Raw genomic sequence first — 14,303 nt, 5'->3', positions numbered from 1 at the left:
CTCGTTTCCCTACATCCAATTAGAAATTCCACCAGTTGCCTACTATCTAATAACATTGGCAGTTCGTTTACCAAGACGGACCTCTGCTTCTTGAACCTTAACCCAAAAAATCCAATAAATTCCGTACGAACTCGTGGCAAGTGCAGAGGTATATTTGGCTTGCAGTGGGCGAGTGATTGCATTCATTCCATCCCCTTTCCCTACATTGACTTGCATTCTGAATCCACTGATAACCCATCTTTAACTAGATGGGCTCCCTCAGTAGATGAAGAAACTGGCAAGTCCTATCAGTTTCGTCGTTCCAGTTTCAAAATCTACCTGTCTGGCCGTGAAGGCCGATCGACGACGGATGAGAGAGATGTTTAGCCTGAAGATGATCCTTTATGAATTTCGGGAGTACAACTTGCAGACTCACCATCTGTCTATTGATTTCAAAGCAGCGTACGATTCAGTGAAAAGAAATTAGCTGTGGCAGATAATGTCTAAACATGGTTCTCCGGCGAAGTTGATTACGATGATACGTGCAACGCTAGATGACTCGAAATAAAGTATTCGGGTTGCAGACGACGTATCAACCGTGGAGAGATTGAAGCAGAGTGATGTGCTTTCAAATTTATTGTAAATATTGCACTCGAGAGGGTGATTAGGAGATCTGGTGTGCAGAAAAATGACACTACCATCACATGGTCGCATATGCTCCTGATCTTTGCGGACGACATTGATTACCCTCGATCACAGGGCAGTAGTGGAGGCTATTGCCCTAATGAAGAGGGAGCCGGCGAAGATAGGTTAAATCATCGACTCTACCAAGACGGAGTCCAAGGTTGCGGGTAAAGATAAAAGTAGACCTATTGGTGTTAGTGCTTAGGTAGTGCTTGATGGGAAAGTTGTTGTAGAATTTGTTTATCTTTGAACACATGACATGTGACAATGACGTTTCCTGTGAAGTGAAAAGACGTATTGCTGCTGCGAACAGGGGCTTCCTCGAATATTGGAAACGAAATTTGCTCTGATTCGTAAGAATGTAAAAAGAGGCGGACAGGAAAGCTTTTGACGTTTTCGAGCGAAAAGTGCTACGTACAATTCTCGATGGGAAACTAGAAAAAGATGTGTGGCACAGACGCATGGATCACGAGCTGTATCAAGTGTATAAAGAAGAAAATATTGTGAATCGTATAAAATACGGCAAACTCCAGTGGGCCGGTCACTTAGTGCGAATGTCGGAAGAAAGAATAGCAAAAACAATATTCACCACAGATCCGGATAGAGGCCAGTGACTTCGCGGAAGGCCACGAACATGCTAGCTGCTGCACGCGGTGGAATCGGACCTGGGAACCCTAAACGTTTATGAAAACTGGACGAACATCACTCAAAATTGACAATTGTGAAGCTCTACAATACGTCAGTCAAAGGTTGTTTAGAACTTCTAGTGGAGCGTCTTCACTTGTCATAAGACCATTTCTAACAATCCCATTTTATTCCATCATTTGAAGTGAACGAACGATTTATTGAAAGTCGCAGCATTATTGGATGTATTGTGGCTATCCGTTTAGATTGCATCAATTATGCTCTCACATTTCTCAACAAGCGATTTCTAAAACCACACAACTTTTTAGGACGACTTAAAAATTGGCACTTCTTCGAAAGTTTCGAAGCTTCCAGATGCTCACCTAACGGCCACACGGTGTCAATGAATGATTCTCGAATTGATTTTGATCGCACACAGCTACAAAAAAAGTCGCAGCTAACTAGAGCGAGTTTCTAGAATTGATTACCTTTTCGGCTATTCCGGAGCTTCTGTAGCACCACTTAATGGCCTCCCGGGGTCATCGTTCGGTTCTTGAAATGATATTGGTCTCATTTTGATGCATAAATCGCATTACGCATGAATGAATGCATTACGAGGATGAATTTAAAAATTGGCCCTTTTCTCAGAATGTTTTGGAGTTCCCTGGAGGACCATTTAGCGGAGTTTTGCTCTCACATTCATAACAAACCACTGTATTTTAGGACGATTTTCAAGAATTTGTCTTTACTATGGGTGTTCCAGACCTTCAGTGCCAGATGGCCAATGGTGGTCAATGCGTTGTTCATGCAATGATTTTACTCTCACAATGCTACAACAAGTAATAGTTTCTAGGACGGATTTCCAGAATTTTCATTACGCCAACAATAGACTTATAAAAAAAAAATAGACTTATAAATCAAAATATAATCTTCTACATATGGTTATTTCTCCTGATGTTCCAGCAAAAGATATTTTAGTTATCAGATAAAGATTGTCGCTTCGGTTCCCTTTGTTCTGCTGTTCGAAATATGTGTGGTACCTAACTGTCAAATCGTATGTATTTTACCTTCATTGACATTTAGATCCCCTATCCTCACCAGCAAAAGGTGATCCGGACAGCGACGACAGCTAAAATATCTTTTGTTCCAGCACTTTCTAAAAACCACTTAGTAGCCATCCGGGATGAATGAGTAGTCCTTGTGTTGATTTTGCTTCCTCATTGCTACAACACTAAAATTCTAAAAAGTCTCAGTTTTCTAGGATAAACTTTCAGAATCGGCAACTTCTCCGGATGTTTTGGAGCTTTCGGTGGTCCACTTAGTTGCCTTCTGGTGTAAAAGGGTGGTCCTTGCAATGATTTTGCTCTCAACACACGGATTGCAAAAAACTGCAGCTTTCTATTTTTTTTTATTTATATTTATTTATATTGACAAGTATTCATGGCCACTTAAGACCCTACGGGGAACCTGTCCTGGAATAGAAACTATAAAATCTGCACGTCTGGTGGCTCTAAAACAAACAGAAACAATCTGCTGAGGCAAGTTCATGAAGTTTGATGCCCATTTTGTTGAGGTTCATTTGAAGATTGTTTATGACCATTCTTGGCCCCACTGGGAACCTGTTCCGAAATGGTCACTCAAATTTTCACACATCTGTTGGTACCAAGATAATATACAACAGTCTCCTGTGGAAATTTCAAGAATTTTGACATCCATATTGTTGGGGATCCAATGAGAAATGTTTTTGGCCTACCTTGACCACACCCCCCCCCCCCTTTCCCCACCAGGAAAACTTGTTCCAAAATGGCTACTCCGGAGTCAACTTGTCAAGAACACACGCTGGAAGAAGTTTGATACCCATATTGTTGATGTTCCCTTGAAAATTGTTCATGGCCATATATGACCCCTCGAGGAACCTGTTCTGGAATTGAAGATGGCCAATTGAAGATCTGCACGTCTGATGGACCCAAATCAATAAAAATCAACCTGCTGATAAAATATCAAGAAGTTTGATACTCATATTGCTGATTACCTATCGAAATCCACGGTCAGTATCATCTATGCAGGACATGTCCCTAGAAATCCGGATTTCCCGGTGATCCAAGGGACCCGACCAATTCAATCCTAAAACAGCATGATAAAGGACAAAATTCTGAATCGAATGAGCCCAAAACGGTTGAAAACGGTTAAAAATTGCCTAAGATGTAAGCATTTTCGTTTCGTGGGTACCCGGGTACCCTGCCGGCCATTTAAAGGGTAAAAAAATGTCGGAACCCCTCCCTCCACCCCTCCTTAATCAAAATTTCAGTTAACCCGTACAATCGATTTTGGCCGTCATTATTGTGGATATGACAGAGTTTCAACATCCTACTATGAAAATTTATTTAGATATCGCGAATTGAATTCCAAAAAGGTACCCGGGTACCCAGCCGGCCACACAAGGGTTAAATATAGATTTATTATCAAATTGTATTAAGCAAAGAAAGTTATTTCAACAAATCATGCGATGATGCAAGACGTGAGTCAAATCATGGTACGATTCTACATATATGCACTAATTCTGGTGGAATCTAACTAGCACTTAATTTTTTCAACATTGCATGCGAAGGGATGAAAAGGGGGCGTTCTTCAAATGATTGCACCTGCCCGGTATAAGATGAATGGAGCAGATACTGTCTTCACTAAATGAAGACGTTTTCCCGATATTACACGCAGAAAAAAGTATGGTACCTTCAAACATATTTGAGGTAAATTCTAACAAAAGTTCAGTTTGTTCTAGCACCAAACATAAATACGTTTGAAACAAACATAATGTTACATTTGAAGCAAACGAAAACTATTTTTAAATCAAATATGCATTTTAGGTTGCTTCAACCACCGAAATTATTGAATCAAACATGGATATTATTGTTTTGGTTCGACCGCAAAAATATTTTCCTATCAATTATTGCAATATTTATATTCTGGTAGCAATTGACTACCAGATTCCACAATTGCTAACGTTCATATTTCATTTACTTACCTTATTTTACCTGAAAAACATCCTCATCAGCAATTTGGAAGCAAGAAAAAACATGCTTCCCTTTCTTTGCTGGAATTCAATCGGACCTGACCCGAACTGAAGTTTTTGTTTACTTTTGCAAGTGCGAGCGAGGGGCTACCCACTAGTGCACGCATAAAACAAACAGGCATTTAATTTAATTTTCAAAATAAATATGTTTGATTCAAACATATTATCAGTTTGTGAACAAACATGAATATTTTTGAATCAAATGGATGAAATTTGTATCCGTGTAGGCAAAGGGATAAAGTTCAATCAAAGTTAATTGCCTATTTCCGGGGATTAAACCACCCGACTGGGCTCTAACCAACTAAGCTACGAAGGACCTCCGTCGGCCTTCGCAACCTAGCTCTAGATTCCCAAATTGGACGCATAGTCAAATCACTCGCAATCCATTTCTCAATCCAACACTTCCACATGTGTATAGTACACTTTCACATTAGGGGAGCGTGAGTATTTAGAATGTCTGGCGGCTATAGGAAAGGGATAAGGATAAACACTCTAACTTTCACTTACTCAGTGACTGAGTAAAATTGTATTGCCCTCTCTTTTTTTCCCACGGAAATTTTACTCAGTTTTCTTCAAAAGCAGGATTACTCATAGCTATGAGTAGTCCCGCTTTTGGCGGAAACTGAGTAAAATTTCCGTGAGAAGAAAAGAGAGGGCAATACAATTTTACTCAGTCACTGAGTAAGTGAAAGTTAGCGTGAAGGATTTTACAATTAGCGATTCAATTTATTCATTGCAATTTGATATTTTTCCAAGAAAATTTTTGATGTCGAAAATTTGTTATTTTCATTGCGGTTTTGACAATGGTTTAGAACGACAGCCTTGTTGTGGTATTCTATATATTGTAAATTTCCATGTGTGTATGAAGAGTTTCAGTTAAATTTACTTAAAATAATATTGCTTGGTTTTGCAACTGTGCCGAGAATTGGATCCTAGTCGAAAGTACCTGACGTTATACAATGTTTCCTGTGAGTTGTGTTTCTTTGTTGAGAAAGAACAATAGCACAGCATCCATAGCATTGTTATGGTATAACTCGTAGGTTGGACAAAAGTAGTATTCATGTTTCATTGAAATACTTGATCAAGCTGCTCACTGTAACTAAGGCGGGTGTAATCCTTAATTTCCATCTAATACAAAGTGACAGAAGCATGAGGATGACTATACCGGGCTACACTCTTCATTATCGTAACTAGAAAAGTAGAAAGGAAGTGTTAATGTTGTGCTAACCCTTCACGATATTCTACATATCGCGAGTGTTAATAATGATATGTGATAGATTTTTTTTCATTTCCTCTGAATCCAATCCCTGATTGGAAACTTATAAGATATTTTACCACACAAGGGGCGGTTTAGCATTGCAAGCCTGGATGGACACACATTAACACACTTTTAATTACACACCAATTGCACTCAGGTGCATTTCACACCTCATCTCTCTCGTAGAGTGCGTTGATCTCATATTCCACTTTATGCTGTGCAATTAAACAATCAATTGTCAGTTTCGACAGTCACTGGGTAAGCAGTGTGTGACCCGCAAATGTTTGCATCGTCATTTTCCAATTAGCGAAACGAATTAAGTGAATCAAAAGATCGAACTGCATCGATGGTCGATAACCAGCCGGGCACTTATGAAACAGCTGAATCATTCGAAATTCGATTATTCAATTGCAGCGTAGTGAAACACTACTCGGTTACACAACGTGCTGATAGTCGTCCATAGCTGTAGTACAGTACTTCGGTTTGATTTATCTTAGGATTGTGTGATTCAACCGCCACCTGAAAAAAAGCTTTCTTACCTTCATTTTGTCGCTGTATCCGCTTTTCGCACCGGATCGTTTGGGTGGTGCTTGGCTGCTCGTGTCCTAGTTTGTACCTTCTACCAGAAGGAAGTAATCCTATTACCGCTACTCAGGAACGTTCTCCTGGCTTGGTAACTGGTAGACAAAGCTCGCAGCAGTTTCAGCAGCAGTAGTAAACAATGGAGAATGATTAATTACAGATGGTGACAGAATTGGTTTGCAGCACTTCCTTCGCGAGTTAAGTCAACACTAACGTTGTTCCGGGTGCAGTGGTGTGCGATGACGAGGATACTTTCGCGATGAACAGAAAAAAAAACCTTGAAGCGTAACACTTTTTCGCGAACTTTATCCTCTCACTGCGCGCTTGGGACTCTCTGCAACACACACTTCGTCTTGCCGAAAAATTATCGAAATTTCACTGATTTAGCGCTCGAACAGAGGACGAACTGAAAGCAAGGAAAAACCGTGAAAGATGAAACGAATGTAATAAGGTGTCGCCGCGCTGCAGTTGGAGCTTGTGTTCGGTGATTTTTCATCTATGGTTATTTGCTATTCGGCTAGGGCCCACGTGCAGGGAAGTTGAATACATTGTCTCTAGGTTTTTGTTATTTTTAATTTGAGTGGTGCTCGTTGAAACCATGCCACTTATTTTTTTCTAATTCACAATATTCACACAGTCCATTCACAGAGTTCTAAAAATTTGGGTTTCGGTATATGGATATAAGTTTGTTCAAAACGAAATTCGGAGTTCAAGGTCCCTTCATGTAAAAGTTTGGTTGTATACATTACAAAATCGCAAATTTTAACCAAAAATTATGGGAGACGTAAAATATTTACGTTACCATCAGATTGTAATATTTCCTCAGCATAAACAATTTCTTCAACCACCGCCGACGGTCATCACAGATGTTAAAAACCTACAGAATCCAAAATCAGCTTTCCCGCGCGCGTATGCGGTTTTGCTGGAAATCATCGTGAAATCGTCATCGGCATCGGCAGCGCTCAATAGAATTTGTTTCAAAATCTTAGTAAAGCAGCTTTGTCGGCAGCGAGTGAAAAATGAGAGAGAAAATTGCATAAATCTGCTGTCACCGACATTCAATGATTTACCGCTTATTTGCTACAAACGCCATCTTTGTGAATAATTTTCGACGGCCGAAACTGGCAAAATATCTTCTAAATGCCCCTTTCCAGTCACTAACAGCAGCAAAACAATAGTAAAAAATACGAGAAAAATTCACTTGTGTGACAATTTTCAATACGGCAAACAAAACCTCCTTCTTCATAAAATGATGGTCCTGAAAAAGGACCGATTAGGGGGGTCCCGTAGCGTAGTTGGCTACACGTTCGCCTCATAAGCGAATGGTCATGGGTTCGATTCCCAGCCCCTCCACCAAACCCTTGTCAGTCGCCAGAAGCGCAGTCCGTACGGTGGCGTTTTGGGGAACGCGCCTCACCGACACGGCTGCCTGATGACGACTGACAGACCTGTTTATCTTGGAGGCGCGAAAGAAATAAAATTTTCAATAGTTTAACGCTGATTATCAAAAGTTTTAATACAATTAGTGAATTCGTGGAAAATTTGCGAATTCATTGATTTATGAATCTTAAAAGCCCATCGAAAGATAAAAGCGCTATTTATTAATCTAAACGATTTCGTGACGGTCCTCAATTTTGAAATTTTTATTTTGCACTATGTGTCTGACCCTTTCCCTTATAGATCTCTTTATTGACAGGGAGGTCATGACTTGAGTGGACGCATATTTCGTGCTCCCTGCTGTTTCTGTCATATTTTGATAAATTTTTCAAGTTTTGTTTTTTACTGACCGATGAAAGTGACAAAACATCCAGTGCTTAACATGAAAAGGACTAAAAGCTTTGAAAAGATTTTCGATTTGCGAATATACAACTGAAGACTGAATAACTCTGTATCCAGGCACGATTCCACCCAGAAACTGCGCGCTTGAAAATATATTTAGGATGTCTGATGCGGCTGTTAAGCTCAAGATTCCGAAGTTGTTTTTCTACTATTATTCCCTAAGTTGCCATCTGGGATGTTTTTACGCAGCGATGCCACAAACGGACAATGCGTATTTTTCCGTTTCGTCTACGTGGGAGAGGTATCTTAGCTGAAGATGGCGATTCACGACGCAACGGATTGAATTCGGTGAGATCAAACCAATAATTCTATATCATATAACACTCTTAGTTAGAAGAATTCTTGCATGGAGTAATATTCTTCAAATTTCAATATTTTCACTTATACTATTTGTTTTTAAATATCTTTGAAACCCTATTTGACAGTATGGTGGTGATTTTCAGGGCTTTAATTATTTCCTACCGTTAATGGTAAATTAAAAACTAAAAATTCAAAGTGGCTGCTGAAGTCAAAACTTGTGTTGAATTTAATGTAAAACTTAAAAAAATACACAAATGAAGATATAACAAAAAAATCCAGATGTCAAGAGAGGTCACATACATTAAATTTCCATATGGTCTCTTTAATCTCGAGTAGTAAAGTATTAAGACTATGAGTTTTGTCTGTCTCGTGAGTCTTGCAGTGAAGTGTTATATAATTTATTTCGGGTGAAAATAGGAAAAGTGGATTATGGTATACAGTGGAACTCGACCCTTTCAATCATATGACAATAGCATGTCAATCCGCATATTGATGTAGAATCTACAGCTGCAAAGTTAGGCATCGTCATAATCAGGTAGCACTCTACGCCTTTCAATGTACTTGGCATAAATCAGGATTGACCCGGAAAGTTAAGGTACCCCGGGGCAAGTAGGACCTAAAAAACGCTAGTTCAGCAACATTGTTAACGCATACTTAGAAAACTGGTTATTTTAGAACATTAACCACGGATAGATTATTATATGCTTCCATTGTTGAATAGTAGAGGTGTTGAAAGCCATTTATTCAATTACAAAAATATTGGTAGTGCAAGAAATAACTTTACAAGGGCAAGTGCGACCTATTCTGTTTTCTACTGTTGAACAAAACTAATTTGAAGAATGTAGATAAACTGTTCATATTATTTCTAGGTATTAGTATATTCAGATCATCAATGGAGATTGGTTGCATGTCGGACTTTATTTAGATGTTAGCAAATGAATTAAACTAAATTCACGCTGGATTCAAGATATATTATATATATGTTGAATCCGGAAGTTTGATTATGATACCTTTAGTTTAGAGGTGAGCCAGCCTAGGGCTGCAAACCTCTATAATAAAGATAAAAAAAAAAAAAAAAAAAAAAAAAAAAACCTTTATCCATTTGATAAATGGTAGCATAACTAGGCGGGGCTTACTGTTAGTGATAGTGACCTCGGAGTGGACATGAAATACCAGGCACTCTGAAATGGGTCACTGGAGCTGCAGTAGAGCTAGCACTTTCTAACTCCCGGATTAAATCTGACTGTTTTAACAGACAGCTTTCTTCCATAACATCACTGCCAGACAGTGGGGGTTAGTTTGTACACACACACACACACACACACACATGTGTCTGACCCTTTCCCTTAGAAGTAGTTTACGTAAAAAAAGGCTCTATAAATCATCAGAATAAAAAAGTCATTGTTGAAAGCTGCTCCATTTAACGATACCATAAACTGTGTCAAAGCAAGTTTCAAGAATTTGTCGTTGAAAAAATCTACGCTCAATGCTCAAGACCATCCCGAATTTGTTCGATCAGAATGCCCGAAAAATAATTGGATTATCAGCAACTTAATTTATTGCTTGGACCAATGTTCACCATTTCACCATAAACCAGCATCGTTGACTGAAATCATCCGCGACGATTGGACGGCCGGAAGGCAAAAGAGTGCGAAACCAAAATACATATATCGTATACAGATTGTAGTCGGTCGGGCCGTGGGTGCGACTTCATTTTGCTTTTAGTTAGGGAGTAGTTTTTCCAATAGGACTCGGTGCTGTCTCACAAAGCAAACCAAATACAACTCGGGATTACGGAATGTTTTCCACGGTTCATTTCGAGCTCGGAGTGGCCGATGAGTTATCCGGACATGAACCAAATGAGCTTCGCTGTCTGGAGCATGTTGAAGGTTGCTCTAAGAAACATGAAGATGTGCAAATCTTGAAGCGACACATAGTGGCAGCCTGGGATAAAATAGCACACACGTTATCTATTTGCATACTTCTTATAAAACCGATCATGGTGTGTCCCGTCCCGTCGAAAACAAATCATTAGAAATCATCTTCAAACCACAGTTAAATATAAAAACTATTAAATCGGATATAAAGTTCTTGAGACGAATAACTAAGTAACGGAGGCGTTGCTTCACAGAAATCTCCACGAAAAGACACACAAGACGACTACACGATTTACACGACTACCGAATAGAAATAAGGATGATGAATAAGGCTGTCCTCGAAGATAAAAACTTCTTTGGTGACGCAGCTCATATGGGAGCCCCAGGAGCGGATTCGATGCAAGCAAAATGTAGGCTAGAAGTAAGGTAAGTATTTTGTCAGTGGAGGAAAAAAAATGTAACTAAATACAAAATGTCTTACTGAATGAGTCTTGCTATTTGTGGTTCATTCTTACTGGCTGCTCGAGATCGAGTACTTCATTTAACTGGGCTTGAATGCCACTTGGTTAAATAAAACGTTAGGCCAAATGTCGTCTAGCCGAATTTCAAGTCAGTTATTGGCCAACTAGTTATTTAGACGAATTAAACGTTTTGCCGAGGAAACCGTATAGCCGAACAATTCATTTAGTCCAACAGGCTTCATGGCCAAACAACTCATACGATATAAAATGCCGTTCGACCGAGAATGTCAACTGGAGCATAAAGGTCACTTGACCGAAAACCTTGCTTGCCGAAAGAGACATTCGGAAAAAAAATATCGTTTGGTCGAACAGGTTATTTTGCCGAAAATGTCGTTAAACTAAACAGTCCATTCACGTCGAAAAAGCCCTTTTGCAAAACGATCATTTGGCTGAACGGGCCATTTGGTGGGAAATGTCATTTGGCCGAACAGCCGCGCCCATTGAACTATGGTCCAGGATATATATTTACGCGGAAAGATGCATTTTGATGATGATGATATTACTACCTATTGTAGCATTGGGTTGAGCACTGGTCATATCTGACAAACGATTTGATCCTGTTTAGATTATTGTTTGTATTTCATCTAACTCCTGTATGAAAGGCCAAAAGGGCAGAAAGATTATTATTATTATCTTTATTAATGAGGTTTTCGGCCCTGGGCCGGTTCACCTCGCAGCTCTCCAGGCTCTCCAAAAGTTGTCTGATATCTTCATTATTTTATTAAACTTTGCAATTCAAATTAAGTTGATACAGAAGAAGGCTTCCGAGCCACTTGGAAGAAAAAGGAGACTTCAGAGCCTTTTGACAAGAGACAAGAGACGAGCCTATCAAAGGAGGCTTCCAAGCCTCTTGCAACAAGCACTTAGATTTTCGCAAAAAAAAAACTCCGTACCTCTCAAAAGGAGGCTTCCGAACCAGGGACGAGAACAATTAAATTTTAAAGACAATCTGGGTTGATCAACATTTACACGCGATTAGAGTTTCCATCCCGAGACATCCCGGGACAAAAAATCCCGGGATTTAGGAAAATTCGGGATTTCCCGATTCCCGGGATATTAGTTTTGAAATCCCGAAAATCCTGGGATACCCGGGACAAAAAAATACTGTTTCATTTCCGGTTCGCAAACAGTGTAATTTTTCGTCTTATAAAAGTTATTTTTTTTGAAAACGAAACCCAACTTAGGTGATAAACTCATATCATATATTTATACCTCCCATGAGACATGATTTTTTTTCAAGTTCGTTTATTTGGTAGGCTCAGGCATGTATACGGAGCTCAGGTTTTGTGTGATGTACAATCGATATCATCTTATTATTAAATTAGTAAGAGGGAACAGACATGAACATATCGGAGATAGTTGATAGAACACCTTCACAAAAATATTAGATTCCCCTATACCACTCAATGGAGGGCTACTGACTGATACTTTTTCCAGCAGCTACAGCTCTCTATTAATTAAACGACAAGTATCTACAGTACAAGATCAGCTACATATATTTGGCGCCTGCTTCCTACCCATCTCCCGTCTACAGCGAGGTTATGTACGCTAGCTGATATTCGCCTTGCTAATCTTCTCGTGCCGCCCAGCATGTAGTCTTCCTGAGCTTCTTGCCTCCAAAACAATTCTTGATCCAATTCATGTCCTTCCAATCGACGTTCGTACAACGTTCGTTTGCTGCTGACCAGCTCGTGACCAAAGCTTTGCTTGGACTCCTACTGACCAACTCCCCAACCTCCCACTAAATTCTGTACGGCGCTACCCGTGACTTTCGCAGCCAATGCATGATCCCACGATACCACGAGACTTATGCGCCCGATCCATGGATCTCGAACTGCGATTACGTTTCTGTAGGTAATCCATCCACACTATGCTTAAGATCTGAAATCTTCCTTGACCATAATCTGTTCCAGGGTTGTTAATCGATGAATTATCGTCTCCGAATTCGATAACGATAACGGTTGAACGATGATGTTTCGTTGACGATAAAGTGAGCGTTGATTTAACGTTATCGTTATCGAGTACTCGTTGATTTATCGATAGTTATCGAGTTAACTGTAACGTATACTACAGTTAAAAGTACAAATATTCTCAAGATGGTTTTACAAAACCTGTTTCAAGCATTGCATCGCCTTCAGAAGCGCGTTTAAATCGTGGATTCAATGAGAATTCGAGAAGGTCACCGAATTTACCAATCATTAAATTTCTTATAGAGTCTTAGTTTTCCATAATAAATAATCTGAGAATATTTTTAACATCTTAACTGTTTAGTTTGGTTTTATTAACAAAACTTCTATTTTGAAGATGCAAAACCCAGTTAAACGATTATTGCATCAAATATTGTTTTTGAGTTTTATAAAATATGAACTTTACCCCTGAACATTGAATAAAATCGTTTTTAAATCAAAAAATAAGTTTTCTAAGGAAACATCGAAAAATCCCGGGATCCCGGGATTTCCCGGGATATACGAACATGTTCATCCCGAATCCCGGGATGACGAAAATGGCCGGGAAATGGAAACTCTACACGCGATCTTACTTTTAAATTATCCGAAAAATCGACTACTGTTCTTATTTGAAAATTTGTCAAATGAAAATCAATATCGTCTGAAAATGATTCAGCACAACACTGTTCCGAGTCTTCAGATTCAAGTTTTGAGTCGCTCGACGTTTTGTCCTACATCCCTATAACGTAAGAAAAATCAAAATTGAGTTACGTTATATCGAGGTATGACTGTACTACCCATAGTCGTACATTCGTAAAACTCGCATTTTTCTTCATTTTGTAAAAAGCCCGTGAACCGTTCAGAAAGCTCAATTTACTGCATCTAATCCCACAATAGTGAAATAGGCTTTACTATCTTGCTTATCTGTGATGAGCTGGAAATAATTGAGTTTTTGGTGAGGATTGACAAACGATTTACAAAACCAACCAAAATGCAAATGTTACAAATATGGGTTAGGGACAAAGGGTCGAAAGACAAAAGGTCAAAAGACAAAAGGTCGAAAGGACAAAAGTTCAAAAGACAAAACGTCGAAAGACAAAAGGTCGAAGGGACAAATGGTCGAAAAGGACAAAAGGTTGAAAGGACAAAACGTCGAACGGGACAAAAGGTCGAAACGGACAGAACGTCGAACGGGACAAAAGGTCGAAAAAAACTAATAATCAATAAGATCAAAAGGTCGAAATGGACAAGGCACTTTCGGAGAGAGTCAATCTAGCACCTAAAATATTTCAAATATCTTACACGGAAAATGAAAGTTAAGCCCACAAATTTTGAAATTTTCACAGCTCTTGAATTTTACCACAAGGTTTTTAGACATATCCCGTTTTGTCAGCGCGTTTGGCCCGTTTTTCCACCGAAATGATCTGGTAAACCTAACTATAAGAACATCGTCTGTATTTTATCCGTTGTCGAGTTATATCAATTAAAAAAAAACTTGACATTAGTGAAATTGAAATTGAGATAAAAAAAAACACATCTTCAATTTTGTGGTTCACCCCAATCGGAGATATCAACTTTTGAAAAAATCCTAATTTTGACAAAAAAAACGATTATAACTTTTGA

General features: G+C 39.1%; 1 protein-coding gene across 4 annotated transcripts in view; it reads right to left on the bottom strand.

The window, feature by feature from the left end:
• Positions 1 to 14,303, bottom strand: part of LOC134205525 (uncharacterized) — a 180,666-nt gene that overhangs the window by 145,272 nt on the left and 21,091 nt on the right. For all 4 annotated transcript variants that reach the window (XM_062680809.1, XM_062680808.1, XM_062680811.1 and 1 more), the window contains exon 2: positions 6,155 to 6,603. In XM_062680809.1, the coding sequence (XP_062536793.1) occupies positions 6,155 to 6,160 (6 nt within the window). In that variant the 5' untranslated portion in view covers positions 6,161 to 6,603. The remainder of the gene's footprint in view (positions 1 to 6,154; positions 6,604 to 14,303) is intronic.

This window comes from Armigeres subalbatus, chromosome 1 (assembly GCF_024139115.2).
Source record: "Armigeres subalbatus isolate Guangzhou_Male chromosome 1, GZ_Asu_2, whole genome shotgun sequence".
NCBI lineage: Eukaryota > Metazoa > Arthropoda > Insecta > Diptera > Culicidae > Armigeres > Armigeres subalbatus.
The sequence above is the reverse complement of the archived record's forward strand: the minus strand, read 5'-3'. Positions and strand labels throughout refer to the sequence as shown.